This window comes from Salmo trutta, chromosome 5 (assembly GCF_901001165.1).
Source record: "Salmo trutta chromosome 5, fSalTru1.1, whole genome shotgun sequence".
Lineage (NCBI taxonomy): Eukaryota > Metazoa > Chordata > Actinopteri > Salmoniformes > Salmonidae > Salmo > Salmo trutta.
The window spans coordinates 15892183-15906384 of NC_042961.1; the positions used below are offsets into that span (position 1 = coordinate 15892183).

The following is a 14202-nucleotide window of genomic DNA, read 5'->3' on the forward strand; positions in this document are numbered from 1 at the left end:
CATACCAATGGTATCCATGAGTTCATCTGACTCTTGGGAAGTAGAAACAAGGCCTTAATTGCCAACATGTTGCATTATCCTTTTAATGCTTGGCTGATTTAAAAAAAAAGTTTTCACAGGTAGATCAAATCAATTAATTGAAATGAAAATGTTCTTACTTTCATCATTTAAGTTGATACGTGCCCATAGGTTTGCGTTGGTACTGTAAGATGGCCTTACCATGCCAATACACCTCATTAAATTGAATTGTGTACAGCAGTTATTTTTGTGTTTATGAATAAATTAGTGTCCTGAATAATGTACCAGTGCAGTGATAAGCGACTCTGTAGAGCTCTAGTGGTTGATATACTCCTTTCCATTGTCGAGCAAGATTTGTTGGTATCGAAGATGGATATGCTTGCATGCAAAAATAGATATGCTAGTGTGCTAATGCTGATATATCATTTCTGCTCTGTCTCTTGTGTCACTTCTCTCTGGCTAGGATACCTGCCATCTCTCACAGACATCAAACTCTCAGATGAAACTCCCCATGTGTTTTAATTCTCCGAGTCTACAGCCGACTTGTAATACATCTTTTTGTCAGTTACTTCCAGCAAACTCTAAAGTCATGGAACCAATGGATGGTCTCGGGTGTTTTCTACTCATGCATGGACAGACCAGCTTACACTATTTTGCCTGGACTCTGGGGGGGGGGGAACTGTACAGATTTTTACATGCGTCTTGAAAAAGGAAATTTTTGATCGAAATACTTGTATTTTTGCAAGAACATTGAAGTTGTTTATGGAAATAGTGTAAATACAGAATTGCTGAACTAAAGATTATTTGACTCAGATGGTTACAGTCGTGTATATGACCTCAAGACATAAAACAGTAGTGTACAGTAATCTATTTAATTTGAGTGTTCCATTTATAGTTCATCTCTAGTGGTAGGTGTGTGGAGGATATGTAAGTGAAGTGTACTTAGTGGCTAACTACATGGAAATGCTGTATTTGAATGAGATGTGAGAGAAATGTCTGAATGTTTGGTTTGATCACATTGGCCTGAGTTCTAACTTGAGATTCATGCACAAAACTCTGCACTTGTTTCTCAAATTTGGGTTCAGCCCATAAGGCATGCGCTAGTTCATATCTATGACTGTGTTACGCCATTCTTATGACAACGTTATGACAGAACCTATGTTATATCTGCTGGTTGTAAGAGGATGGAATTTTTCACTTTGTACATATCAATATCCGACGAGATCTTTCCCACTGGGCAAAAACTGGTTGAATCAACGTTGTTTCTACGTAATTTCAACCAAAAAATTGTGTTGACGTTGAATCAATGTGGAAAACTGATTGGATTTGCAGATGGTCACCAACGTAAGGGCATTTCACCCAACTTTGAACCTAAATCCAATGATATGGTGTCATTTGTTGTTGATTTCACTTTGAATTCATGTTAGTTGACAACTCAACCAAATGTAAATCCAAACTAGACGTTGAACTGAAAGTCTGTGCTCAGTGGGTTGGCTCTGCTGGATTCTGCCTGGATCAGAAGTTGAGGGCACACTGAAATTGGAGTGCAGTCCTTGCAGAAAGAGACGGGTAGACCCCAGGGGCTTGCATGAGGTTATAGTTCAGGACTTACCATGCAGACTTCATGTCTGTCAAAGCTTGGATTTTCTGAAGAGGTTTTGCACATAAGAAAGGGACATTCAGTATCTGCATGCTCTTTTTTTTCTTTACGTTTATTCTCACACTGGATATGTGCCATGGTATTAACTCTGGATGCTACCACTCAACTTACAGTATTGTTGCACACATTACCATCGGAACTTCTTTCCTTGGGCAAAATGCTATAGGGGAAAGATTCATTTCCAATCTCCTCGTTTCCCGAATTGGGACTGAGAAATGGAAGAATATTCCTTCTTGTCGACAGTCTGCTAGCCTGAGATGACTGACAGTTTTCGGTTGGTTGGCTGTCTCGTTGGGAGAGGCACAGAAGTTCTGAATCAAACTCTCTTTTAATGTATTGTCAGCATAACATGTCAGTTAGACAAATTAACTAGAAGCTATCCACTTGCCTCCACACTCCTTCAATACAGACTAACACATAAATGAGCTCAACAACTCAAACCATACATCAGCAATTCCGTTTTTATTCATAGCTTGGCATTTCTAAAACAACACTTTGTTAAGCTTTGTTAAGCATACTGTGCAAGAAAACTGTACATATTTGTTTTCATGTTATTTGTTTTTCACTTCACATAGAGTTACAGCTAATATGTATTTGGAGAGCTACAGTAGGTTTTGTGAGTCCTCTACAGCCCCGTTTATACCTGGTGCTAATATATGTCCTTTGTCCTGATCTTATCCACATTCTGATTGTGCCCTTATTGTAGCCGTTGTGTAACCTTTATTTAACTAGGCAAGTCAGTTAAGAACAAATTCTTATTTACAATGACAGCCTACACTGGCCAAACCCGGACAACGCTGGGCCAATTGGACTCCCAATCACGGGCGGTTGTGATACAGCCTGGAATCGAACCAAGGTGTCTGTGGTGACGCCTCAAGCACTGAGATGCAGTGCCTTAGACTGCTGCACCATGGCATTTAAACATGGTAGTAAAATGTGTCTTGTACACATTCGCTGTGTACCTATTGTGACCAGATATCCTGGTCTGTCCCTGTATGCTAATTATTTAACAGATATTCTTTCAAAATAATATTTACTTATTGTAGGACATATATAGATTTCATAAGTCAATGGTGTCACCTGTCAAGGACTTTAGGGTGTGGGATAGTGATGATGTCACAGTCCAGATCCGTCTATGCTTGAAAGATTTCCAGACACAATGCATTTCAGACTACCTCCGGAGGTGGTCAGGAAGATCTGATCACAATCAGATCACAATGTTTCTTTTAATCAACTACACCTGTTTAAAAATGTGGGCACAATCAGAATGTGGACAATATCAAGACAAAGGACACATGTTAGAATCAAGTATAAACGGAACTTACAGTTCATCAATTCAGATGTGTTTTTGGGTGATATCCTTCCATACCAGACAATGTGAGTTGAAAGAATACATGTAAAAAATACTGGCAATATTAAGATCTAGAGGGTCAAACATATTGAACATGATCATTTTTGGTTCAAGATTATCTGCAGCTATATTTTTATTTGTATTTGTTTAACCTTTATTTTATCAGGGAGACCAAGGTCTCTTTTACAGAAAATGCACACATCAGTATAAATACTAAATGTAAGCTGGAAGAACAACACGGTCATAAAAAACAAACACATTCATCAGCTTTCTGAACTTGCCCTAGAGAGACCAGAACATCACATTTAAGAACATTTTGAAGACTGTCACACAAATAACGTGCAAGAAAACTTAAAGCTGATTTACCTAACTCAGTAGAGACCAAAGGAATTTCCAAAGTTTAGTAATGATGTTCTGTATAGTGGTACATTTTGTAAAAGGGGTTTATAAATGAAAACATAGCAATTCATCAATTTAGGTGACGTCAAAGAGGGCCAACCAACTTTCTGGTAGAGAATGCAGTGATGAATACTAAAATTGTCGCCCGTAATAAAGCGCAGTGCGCATCTAACGGTTTTAATGAAGTGGCAGCTGCGTTCATAAAGATGTCGCTATAGTCTAGGACCGATAGGAATGTTGACTGAATAATCTGCTTTCTACTATTTAGCGAGAGGCGGGGCCTATTTCTATAGATATTCTGTTTGATTAGTTCATGAAAATAATTATTCCAACTGCCCCTAACAGTTGGTTGGATAACAGTTTGATTTAGATGCTGATAAACCTGAGTTAGTTACAGTAGATCTGAGATTTTATTAAGATGAGTAGGAGGAGAAGCGATCTTGGACAAAACGGACTGGGATTAGCTCATGATAAGGATCTTTAAGATAACCATCCACAGTTCTGTTTTTAACTGTAACAAGTGTTATTTAGCATACAATGTGTTCTAAGGTTTCATTTGCATATACTTGGAGGCCGACTGGGAGGACAATGAAGCCTGGAGTGTATCTAATGGACTAGTTTCACATTTTCCCCGCTGCTCAACAAATTAATTATCCCCTCTCCAGGACATCAACACACAGTCAAGCAGGATTTCCATAAGTGGAATAGCGCCTTGAATGAAAATACCCCACAACAATAGCTTGCAGCAATATTGTGTTAGACCCAGTGTAAAATTCACGAGCGTGTTTCCTTTCATTGAGTACTGCATTATGGTATCTGCCCCTGCTACAGGAATGCAGTGCCAATAATTTGGAATGAGAAACTGAGGTAGAGTGAGACTCCCAGGGTTATGGAGCTGTTTGGCAATGATGGAGGTTGGTGACTGACATCATGGTGTTGAAATAGTGACACAAAAAAGTAAAGAGAGAGAAATAGAGACAGGGGGTGGGGGGAGAGAAAGAAATGCACTGGTTCAGAGCCAAATATTACTTCAATGTCAGGGGAATGAAATCTCACACAAACTGATCATACTTCTGGCAAAAAGCGGTAACTTCAGGGCCTATGATGAATAACAAGGAAGTGTTTGTGTGTGTGTGCATGTCCATGTGTGTGCATGTCTAGCCTTAGTTGGCAGATATAAGGAATATGTGTTCTAGCCAGGATTCACTCTGCAATACCTTTGGGGGTAATAGTGAAACAAAGGTTCAGGAAGCTGGGGGGTGTTTGTGTTAGAGGCTGTCCCCATGACAGTACAGACAGACAACTACTCTGACAGAGGACATGCATACATTATTTAATGGAAATAGCTTTGTTTCTCAATCACTTCTGTGGCAAATAGTTATTATAAGGTAGACTATCCCCGAACCATGGTGAATAACATAAAGCATTGGTCATGATAATTATGCTGGTTTCGTAAAAGTCTTGCGAACCCAGACACTTAATTCTTAGAATCTGTGCTTATGGAGAACGTAAAGCTTGGAACTTAAGGTTAGTTTCCTTTAAATATTTGTTTTCATCTCCATCAATATATGTAAAAAAAAACAAAAAACAACATACTTTCATAGAAAAATACATTTATTTGGAACAATTTGAAAATTGTATTTTGTTTACAGTAAGAAATGTGAAGTAAAAACTAAAATATTAGCTTAGCTAACAAAATGAACAATACAGTACAGCTCATGCTCTACAGCAACGTTTGCTACATGTTCAACAAGACCATCAGACAAATGTTTTATAAACAGTTTAATACTTTGACTAATCTTAAAATCACCATAATCAACACTTGCTTACTTCTTCGTATTATCTTACATGTTACTGCTAAAAAGTGAATTATGACATGCTAGAAAAGGTGAACAATATTATTGTACTTATTGTAAAATGAGCAGTAGGCTAATAAATAATACAAACTCTGTTCAATGTACCAAGCTTTTTGAATGGTCAGTTTAAGAAAAAATGTAGGCCTACATGTTTTGTATCCACCTGTACACATCCTAACATCCTCAAACAATCTCTAGACTACAGTTATCAAGCAGCCACACTGATTTGTACACTGAACAAAAATATAAACACAACATGTAAAGTGTTGGTCCCATGTTTCATGGGCTGAAATAAAAGATCCCAGAAATGTTCCATAAGCACAAAAGGCTTATTTCTCTCACATTCTGTCCACAAATGTATTTATATTCCTGTTACTGAGCATTTCTCCTTTGCCGAGATAATCCATCCACCTGACAGGTGTGGCATATCAAGAAGCTGATTAAACAGCCTGATTATTACAGAGGTGCACCTTCTGCTGGGGACAATAAAAGGCCACTTTAAAACGTGCAGTTTTTCACACAACACAAAGCCACAGTCTCAATTTTTAAAGGAAGCGTGCAATTGGCATGCTGACTACAGGGATGTCCACCAGAGCTGTTGCCAGAGAATTGAATGTTCATTTCTCTACCATAAGCTGCCGCCAACATTGTTTAGAGAATTTGTCAGTCTGTCCAACCGGCCTCACAACTGCAGACTACCTGTAACCACGCCAGCACAGGACCTCCACATCCGGCATCTTCACCTGTGCTGAGAAGTATTTACGTCTGGAATAAAGCCCTTGTGGGGAAAAACTAATTGTGATGGGCTGGGCCTGGCTCCCCAGTGGGTGGGCCTGGTTGCCAAGTGGGTTGGCCTATGCCCTCCCAGGCCCACCCATGGCTGCACCCCTGCCCAGTCATGTGAAAATATTAGGGCCTAATTCTTTTCAATTGACTGATTTCCTTACATGAACTGTAACTCTTTATGTGAACTGTAATTCCTTATATGTACTGTAATTTATTGAACTGCATTATTGGTTAAGGGCTTGTAAGTAAGCATTTCACCTATTTGGCGCATGTGACAAATAACATTTGATTTGAAACTGTTGTGTGTTGCATTTATATTTTTGTTCAGTATAGTATGCCTTTTATCTTATTACCTACATTCCACCTCCCCTGGGCAATAGAACAATAGATGCAGTTGTCATTATCAAGAGAACATCCGTGAGATAATCATGTTGAGCTAAATAATTAATTAGCAATGCAATCTGGCACTTAAGAACACAATATATTTTTTCAACAATGGCATTTTCTAATGCCTAATACAACATCCACAGATGTCAAATTACACTTCTTCAATACTGAAATAATGTATACACACCAAATAATATATTCTCCTGCTATATAGTAGATTTCTAAAGTCTTGTGAAATACGTATTTAGTAGCAGTTCTCAGCAACCAAAGTAAATGGTGAAAACAAAGATTTCTTAAATTGGCACATTGAAATACCACAATCTGTACTTACAGTACTCAGAATCTCATTTCTTAGACATTAGTACAAGTAGGAAATTCTCTTGTGATCACTCTCTCCCCATTTCTTCTATATTCTCCTGGTGATAGAATACATAAATCAAAGTATAATTATTATGAATAGTGCCCCCAAAGACACTATTGTCACCAACCCCCCAATAATAGAATGTTTTGATGTTGGCAGAATTTTGTGGACCTTTGTGTCATCTACCAACTAAACTAGCATAGGAACCACTGCAGGCATCAGAGTAATCATGGGATCTTAGCAGACAGACAACAGGTGGTCAATTCATTGAATCTAATGGTACAAATAACATTTCCTGTATTGCTCTGCCCATTGAAAATAAAAAGTTGGAAGGCAACAGAAGAGAAATCAATCTGTCTCAGATCACTAAGGTCTGCTGGAGGAGAGACCTGCAGTGAGATGAAGATTGGCCAAAGTGCTGACCTCCCAAAAAGCCTCCAGCCCAAATGTCTATCAGGACCACTGCAGTGCCACAATTGTCAAAAACAGTTAGCATTCCCCTGCTTTAACAACCCAAAATGGTTTCCCTATGTCAACCTTTATGCTTCATGCTTACAGGAGCTTATGGTGCAGATTGAATTGGAAAGTAGGCCTACACCGTAAATCTTTCTGTATCTTGTAGTGGCTTATGATAATGCCTTCATGACACTTGAAATTGACACATTGCTTGCCATTGCAATCCATAATTCTGACAGAACTCATAACATCTGACACAAACCTATTCTGATAGAATATAAGGTAAAACGGATTTCTAGAGAGTGCTTCACTGTGTTTTTTATTGCAGCTCCCTTGATGCATTAGCCATTTCTTTGAAAATGTGTGAGTTAGCTAACTAACTAATTATGTCTTTTTAACTTGCTGTCCAAGCATAGATGAAAACATATTACAATGTTTCAATTATACTTTTTGTTTTACCCAATGCATTTAGCGTGATTAATTGATAAAATTGCGTGCTTGACTGGGTCCGAACGAGCGTGATGTATATTACGGCATTTTACAATACAACTTTATTGTCCATATGTTACATAGCACAATGGAAATGTGTCTTCTGCTCTGTACGTTATGTGCTGATTTACATACAGTACCAGTCAAAAGTTTGGACACATCTACTCATTCCAGGGTTTGTCTTTATTTTTACTATTTTCCACATTGTAGAATTTTTTTAAATTTATTTTTATTTCACCTTTATTTAACCAGGTAGGCAAGTTGAGAACAAGTTCTCATTTACAATTGCGACCTGGCCAAGATAAAGCAAAGCAGTTCGACAACATACAACGACACAGAGTTACACATGGAGTAGAACAACATACAATCAATGATGCAGTAGAAAAAAATAAGACTATATACAATGTGAGCAAATGATGTGAGATAAGGGAGGTAAAGGCAAAAAAATGCCATGGTGAAGACATCAAAACTATGAAATAACACATATGGAATCATGTAATAACCAAAAAAATGTTAAACAAATCAACATACACTACCGTTCAAAAGTTTGGGGTCACTTAGAAATGTCCTTGTTTTTGAAAGAAAAGCAAAATTTTGGTCCATTAAAATAACATCAAATTGATCAGAAATACAGTGTAGACTTGGTATTTGGTATTTTATTAGGATCCCCATTAGCTGCTGCAAAAGCAGCAGCTACTCTTCCTGGGGTCCACACAAAACATGAAACATAATACTGAATGACATAATACAGAACATCATTAGACAAGAACAGCTCAAGGACAGAACTACATAGATTTTTAAAAAGGCACATGTAGCCTACATATCAATGCATACACACAAACTATCCAGGTCAAATAGGGGAGAGGCGTTGTGCCACGAGGTGTTGCTAATGAATATCTACATAGGCGTACAGAGGCCAATTATCTGCAACCATCACACCTGTGTTCCAATGGCACGTTGTGTTAGCTAATCCAAGTCTATCATTTTAAATGACTAATTGATCATTAGAAAACCCTTTTGCAATTATGTTAGCACAGCTCAAAACTGTTTTTCTGTTTAAATAAGCAATAAAACTGTCCTTCTTTAGACTAGTTGAGTATCTGGAGCATCAGCATTTGTGGGTTTGATTACAGGCTCAAAATGGCCAGAAACAAAGACCTTGTTCTGAAACTCATCCGTCTATTCTTGTTCTGAGAAATGAAGGCTATTCCATGCGAGAAATTGCCAAGAAACTGAATATCTCGTACAACGCTGTGTACTACTCCCTTCACAGAACAGCGCAAACTGACTGTAACCAGAATAGGATGAGGAGTGGGAGGCCCCAGTGCACAACTGAGCAAGAGGACAAGCACATTAGACTATCTAGATTGAGAAACAGACGCCTCACAAGTCCTCAACTGACAGCTTCATTAAATAGTACCCGCAAAACACCATTCTCAACGTCAACAGTGAAGAGGCGACTCCGAGATGCTGGCATTCTAGAGTTCCTCTGTTCAGTGTCTGTGTTATTTTGCCCATCTTAATATTTTATTTTTATTGGCCAGTCTTAGATATGGCATTTTCTTTGCAACTCTGCTGGTGACACTTTGCTGGTGACACTGTCTGCGATTTATTTAGAATTCAAGGCACACTTAACCAGCATGGCTACCACAGCATTCTGCAGCGATACGCCATCCCATCTGGTTGCGCTTAGTGGGACTATCATTTGTTTTTCAACAGGACAATGACCCAACACACCTCCAGGCTGTGTAAGGGCTATTTGACCAAGAAGGAGAGTGATGGAGTAATGCATCAGATGACCTGGCCTCCACAATCACACGACCTCAACCCAAATGAGATGGTTTGGGATGACTTGGACCACAGAGTGAAGAAAAAGCAGCCAACAAGTGCTCAGCATATGTGGGAACTCCTTCAAGACTGTTGGAAAAGCATTCCAGGTGACTACCTTATGAAGCTGGTTGAGAGTGTGCAAAGGGTGGCTACTTTCAAGAGCACTTTTTTGGTTACTTCATGATTCCATGTGTGTTCTGTCATAGTGTTGATGTCTTCACTATTATTCTATAATGTAGAAAATAGTAAAAATAAAGAAAAACCATGGAATGAGTAGGTGTGTCCAAACGTTGACTGGTACTGTAGGCTACGACATGTGATAATGTTCTTGGGAGCCTGGCTCTGAAGGCCTCGGTCCAATAGGCAGGTCTGTTAATGTTCTAGACGCTAAGTCAAACTTACCTCTGCTCCTGGTCTTCAATTCTTTCTCCATGAGTTCCTTCTCTGTGGGGAACTCACTGAGCTTCATCTTGGACATGGTATTGTTCTGCCCGACCGTGCCAATCATCTCCGACTCCTTTTCCTGGTTCTCCTCAGCCTGGACATGGATCCAAGGGATTTTCCTAACAAGCCAGACACCACTCGACTGACGTCATGCAAACTTAACCTGCAGTACTGTAAGAACTTCACTTATTTGTTAATAGTTGAGAGTATAATGTGGCTTCAAGAATGCCACTAAGACAAAATAGGTTGACTATAACCAACCAATCAATATTATAAGGAGAACATACCTTTTCAACTTGAAGATGAAGAACGCAGCTAAACCAACAAACGCCACAGATAGCAACATCAGCATGACTGAGCTACTGTGAATAGGGTTGGAGTAAACCAGAGGTGCTGGGGAAAGACAGAGACAGACCAGTTTCTGCTTTAGCCAATTCCTTTGTTGATATCATTTATTTAATGTAGTATTGTCTTTGTGTTACTCTTGTCCATAACTGTTCTGTACTGTGTCATGTACGTTTTGCGTGGACCCCAGGAAGAGTAGCTGCTGCATAAGGGATCCTAATAAACTAAAAAAACATGCCGAACACACAAAAAAGACTTGGAGAAAAACAAGGGGAGAAACCAGCAAATATTCACATTTTTTCACGTAGTATGAGCCCATTAGGTCTGAGCGGTTCAGAAGGAGCGGTATCTGTCATGTTCCATTTTAAGACGGCATACAAAGGGCCTCCATACATGAGGTCGCACTCTATCTCCCCATGCATCTGAAAGGTTTGTGCTTAGTCATGGCTTTAAGTGCTGAGGCGTATTATTCTGAGTATGTATTAGCCCACCCCTCCCAACCCATATTTCTCTCTTCCAAGATGAGACCAGTGAAGTTGATGACCTTTCCATAGCATTTTAAAGGCTTCTCAGACCTTTCCATGCAGACACAAGTGAAGACAGATCAATCGCTGGATGAAAAGGGTAAAGTAATGTGGGCTTGATCGACACGTTTTGGTGATATGCTAATATTCAAATGACCCCACTGATTTCCAAGGTGCATACTAAAGATACCCCTGGTTAATCGTATTATTGATCGCAATGACTCCGAGACACTCTACTGTAATAAGATAGTTATAAAAGGGATTCAATGGAAAATGTCCATCAATATCTGCTGTTAACATTAGTTGACATTGGCTGGTGAATTAAGTGTCAGTACAGTGCTTATTATAGTATTTTGAATTGTTTATGTATTGTTATTTTGCACTTTATACTGTGAAAGAGACAAAGAAAAACTGCAACTTACCCAAAGTTAGCTGTGTGATGTAAACAATTATTTGAGTGTCAGCTTTCAACTCAAACTGGACCAATCCTTGGTTCAGGGCATTTATAACAAGGTTTGATATCTGTTTGACATAATAGACAAATTACTTGGCACCCCAAAATGTGCATTTGCAAAGATTATTCTTTTTCAAATTTGAATAAAGGTTTATGATAACATTATCTTGGAAAACCAATTAAGTCAGTTAAACCCCATTGTTTATACAAATGTGGATTTTGAGCAGATGAATTAGACGATTAGATCTGTTCTAGAAGATTTCCAAAAAGACAAACTCTTGCAAGAAGTCAAGCAAAATATGCTTACACTCACTAAGTCCTCTTTGTTCTGCTTCCCATGTTCAGGCAACTGTGTCTCAGGCAGGATAAATAGTTCTGCTGTTGTTGGAACACCTGGAAACAACGATACCAACAGCCGTTCCTCTGGAAATCCAGAAACCTGTAATAACAGTCTTACAGTCAAACATACACACTGCTATTGTGGGAAAACACATGATACTAAACATCTATGTTTACTTTACTTCCTTAATATGTCACATTGAATGAAGTAATCCTCATCATGTCTCATGTTCTGAAATTGTTAAGACCATAAAAGCCATTGCGTGACAACCTCATATCGACTGTCATCCCAGAGGGAACTTCTTCCTGTACCTGTGATACAGCTGTCCTCACCACGCGGCCCACGTCCTCTCTCCACTCCGGGATGTCAGGGTTGTGCTCGTCCAAAGCCGGAGAGAACGATAACAGCAGGGATTTGAAGAAATCTGTGATACATGGAGGATGCTGCCATGAACCCTCTACCACAAAGTGTTTCCTTGTGGCAATGTACCATTAAGAATTCTTCAGTTTGCTCAGAATTGCTTTTGATCTGACATGAATTTACAATTTCTTCTTGTTCCTCATGGCATGGAGGTGACTAGCTAGGAGTAGAGGTGACTAGCTGGGAGAAGAGGTGACTAGCTGGGAGTAGAGGTTACTACCTGGGAGTAGAGATGACTAGCTGGGAGTAGAGATGACTAGCTGGGAGTAGAGGTTACTACCTGGGAGTAGAGGTTACTACCTGGGAGTAGAGGTGACTAGCTGGGAGTAGAGGTGACTAGCTGGGAGTAGAGGTTACTACCTGGGAGTAGAGGTTACTACCTGGGAGTAGAGGTGACTTGCTGGGAGTAGAGGTGACTAGCTGGGAGTAGAGTTTACTAGTTGGGAGTAGAGGTTACTACCTGGGAGTAGAGGTTACTAGCTGGGAGAAGAGGTTACTAGCTGAGAGTAGAGGTTACTAGCTGGGAGTAGAGGTGACTCGCTAGGAGTAGAGGTTACTAGCTGGGAGTAGAGGTTACTAGCTGGGAGTAGAGGTTACTAGCTGGGAGTAGAGGTTACTAGCTGAGAGTAGAGTCGACTCGCTGGGAGTAGAGTTTACTCGCTGGGAGTAGAGATTACTAGCTGGGAGTAGAGCTTACTAGCTGGGAGTAGAGCTTACTAGCTGGGAGTAGAGCTTACTAGCTGGGAGTAGAGGTTACTAGCTGGGAGTAGAGGTTACTAGCTGAGAGTAGAGGTTACTAGCTGAGAGTAGAGGTTACTCGCTGGGAGTAGAGGTTACTAGCTGGGAGTAGAGTTTACTAGCTGGGAGTAGAGCTTACTAGCTGGGAGTAGAGCTTACTAGCTGGGAGTAGAGCTTACTAGCTGGGAGTAGAGCTTACTAGCTGGGAGTAGAGGTTACTAGCTGAGAGTAGAGGTTACTCGCTGGGAGTAGAGGTGACTAGCTGGGAGTAGAGGTTACTAGCTGAGAGTAGAGGTGACTAGCTGGGAGTAGAGGTTACTCGCTGGGAGTAGAGGTGACTCGCTGGGAGTCGAGGTTACTAGCTGGGAGTAGAGTTTACTAGCTGGGAGTAGAGGTGACTTGCTGGGAGTAGAGGTGACTAGCTGGGAGTAGAGGTTACTACCTGGGAGTAGAGGTGACTAGCTGGGAGTAGAGGTGACTACCTGGGAGTAGAGGTGACTAGCTGGGAGTAGAGGTGACTACCTGGGAGTAGAGGTGACTAGCTGGGAGTAGAGGTGACTACCTGGGAGTAGAGGTGACTACCTGGGAGTAGAGGTGACTAGCTGGGAGTAGAGGTGACTACCTGGGAGTAGAGGTTACTACCTTGGAGTAGAGGTGACTACCTTGGAGTAGAGGTGAGTTCCTGGGAGTAGAGGTGACTAGCTGGGAGTAGAGGTGACTACCTGGGAGTAGAGGTTACTACCTGGGAGTAGAGGTGACTAGCTGGGAGTAGAGGTGACTACCTGGGAGTAGAGGTGACTTGCTGGGAGTAGAGGTGACTAGCTGGGAGTAGAGGTTACTAGTTGGGAGTAGAGGTTACTAGCTGGGAGTAGAGGTTACTAGCTGGGAGTAGAGGTGACTAGCTGGGAGTAGAGTTTACTAGCTGGGAGAAGAGGTGACTAGCTGGGAGTAGAGGTGACTAGCTGGGAGTAGAGGTGACTACCTGGGAGTAGAGGTTACTAGCTGGGAGTAGAGGTTACTAGCTGGGAGAAGAGGTGACTAGCTGGGAGTAGAGGTGACTAGCTGGGAGTAGAGTTTACTAGCTGGGAGAAGAGGTGACTAGCTGGGAGTAGAGGTGACTAGCTGGGAGTAGAGTTTACTAGCTGGGAGAAGAGGTGACTAGCTGGGAGTAGAGGTGACTACCTGGGAGTAGAGGTGACTAGCTGGGAGTAGAGGTGACTACCTTGGAGTAGAGGTGACTACCTGGGAGTAGAGGTGACTCGCTGGGAGTAGAGGTGACTAGCTGGGAGTAGAGGTGACTAGCTGGGAGTAGAGATGACTAGCTGGGAGTAGAGGTGACTAGCT

The 14202-nt window shown here is 40.7% G+C and overlaps 2 protein-coding genes across 2 annotated transcripts in view; one reads left to right on the forward strand and one right to left on the reverse strand.

Annotated features, from left to right (window-relative positions):
- Positions 1–667, forward strand: part of LOC115193462 (VPS10 domain-containing receptor SorCS1-like) — a 76269-nt gene extending 75602 nt beyond the window's left edge. Inside the window, exon 32 of the mRNA XM_029752147.1 lies at positions 482–667. Coding sequence (XP_029608007.1) covers positions 482–540 — 59 coding nt within the window. The 3' untranslated portion in view covers positions 541–667. The remainder of the gene's footprint in view (positions 1–481) is intronic.
- Positions 668–6339: 5672 nt separating this feature from the next.
- The window catches only part of LOC115193734 (VPS10 domain-containing receptor SorCS3), a 32471-nt gene continuing 24608 nt past the window's right edge, over positions 6340–14202 (reverse strand). The window contains exons 22-27 of the mRNA XM_029752689.1: positions 12012–12124; positions 11668–11799; positions 11329–11428; positions 10325–10430; positions 9996–10156; positions 6340–6873 (exon numbers count right to left, since the gene is read on the reverse strand). Coding sequence (XP_029608549.1) covers positions 6809–6873; positions 9996–10156; positions 10325–10430; positions 11329–11428; positions 11668–11799; positions 12012–12124 — 677 coding nt within the window. The 3' untranslated portion in view covers positions 6340–6808. The remainder of the gene's footprint in view (positions 6874–9995; positions 10157–10324; positions 10431–11328; positions 11429–11667; positions 11800–12011; positions 12125–14202) is intronic.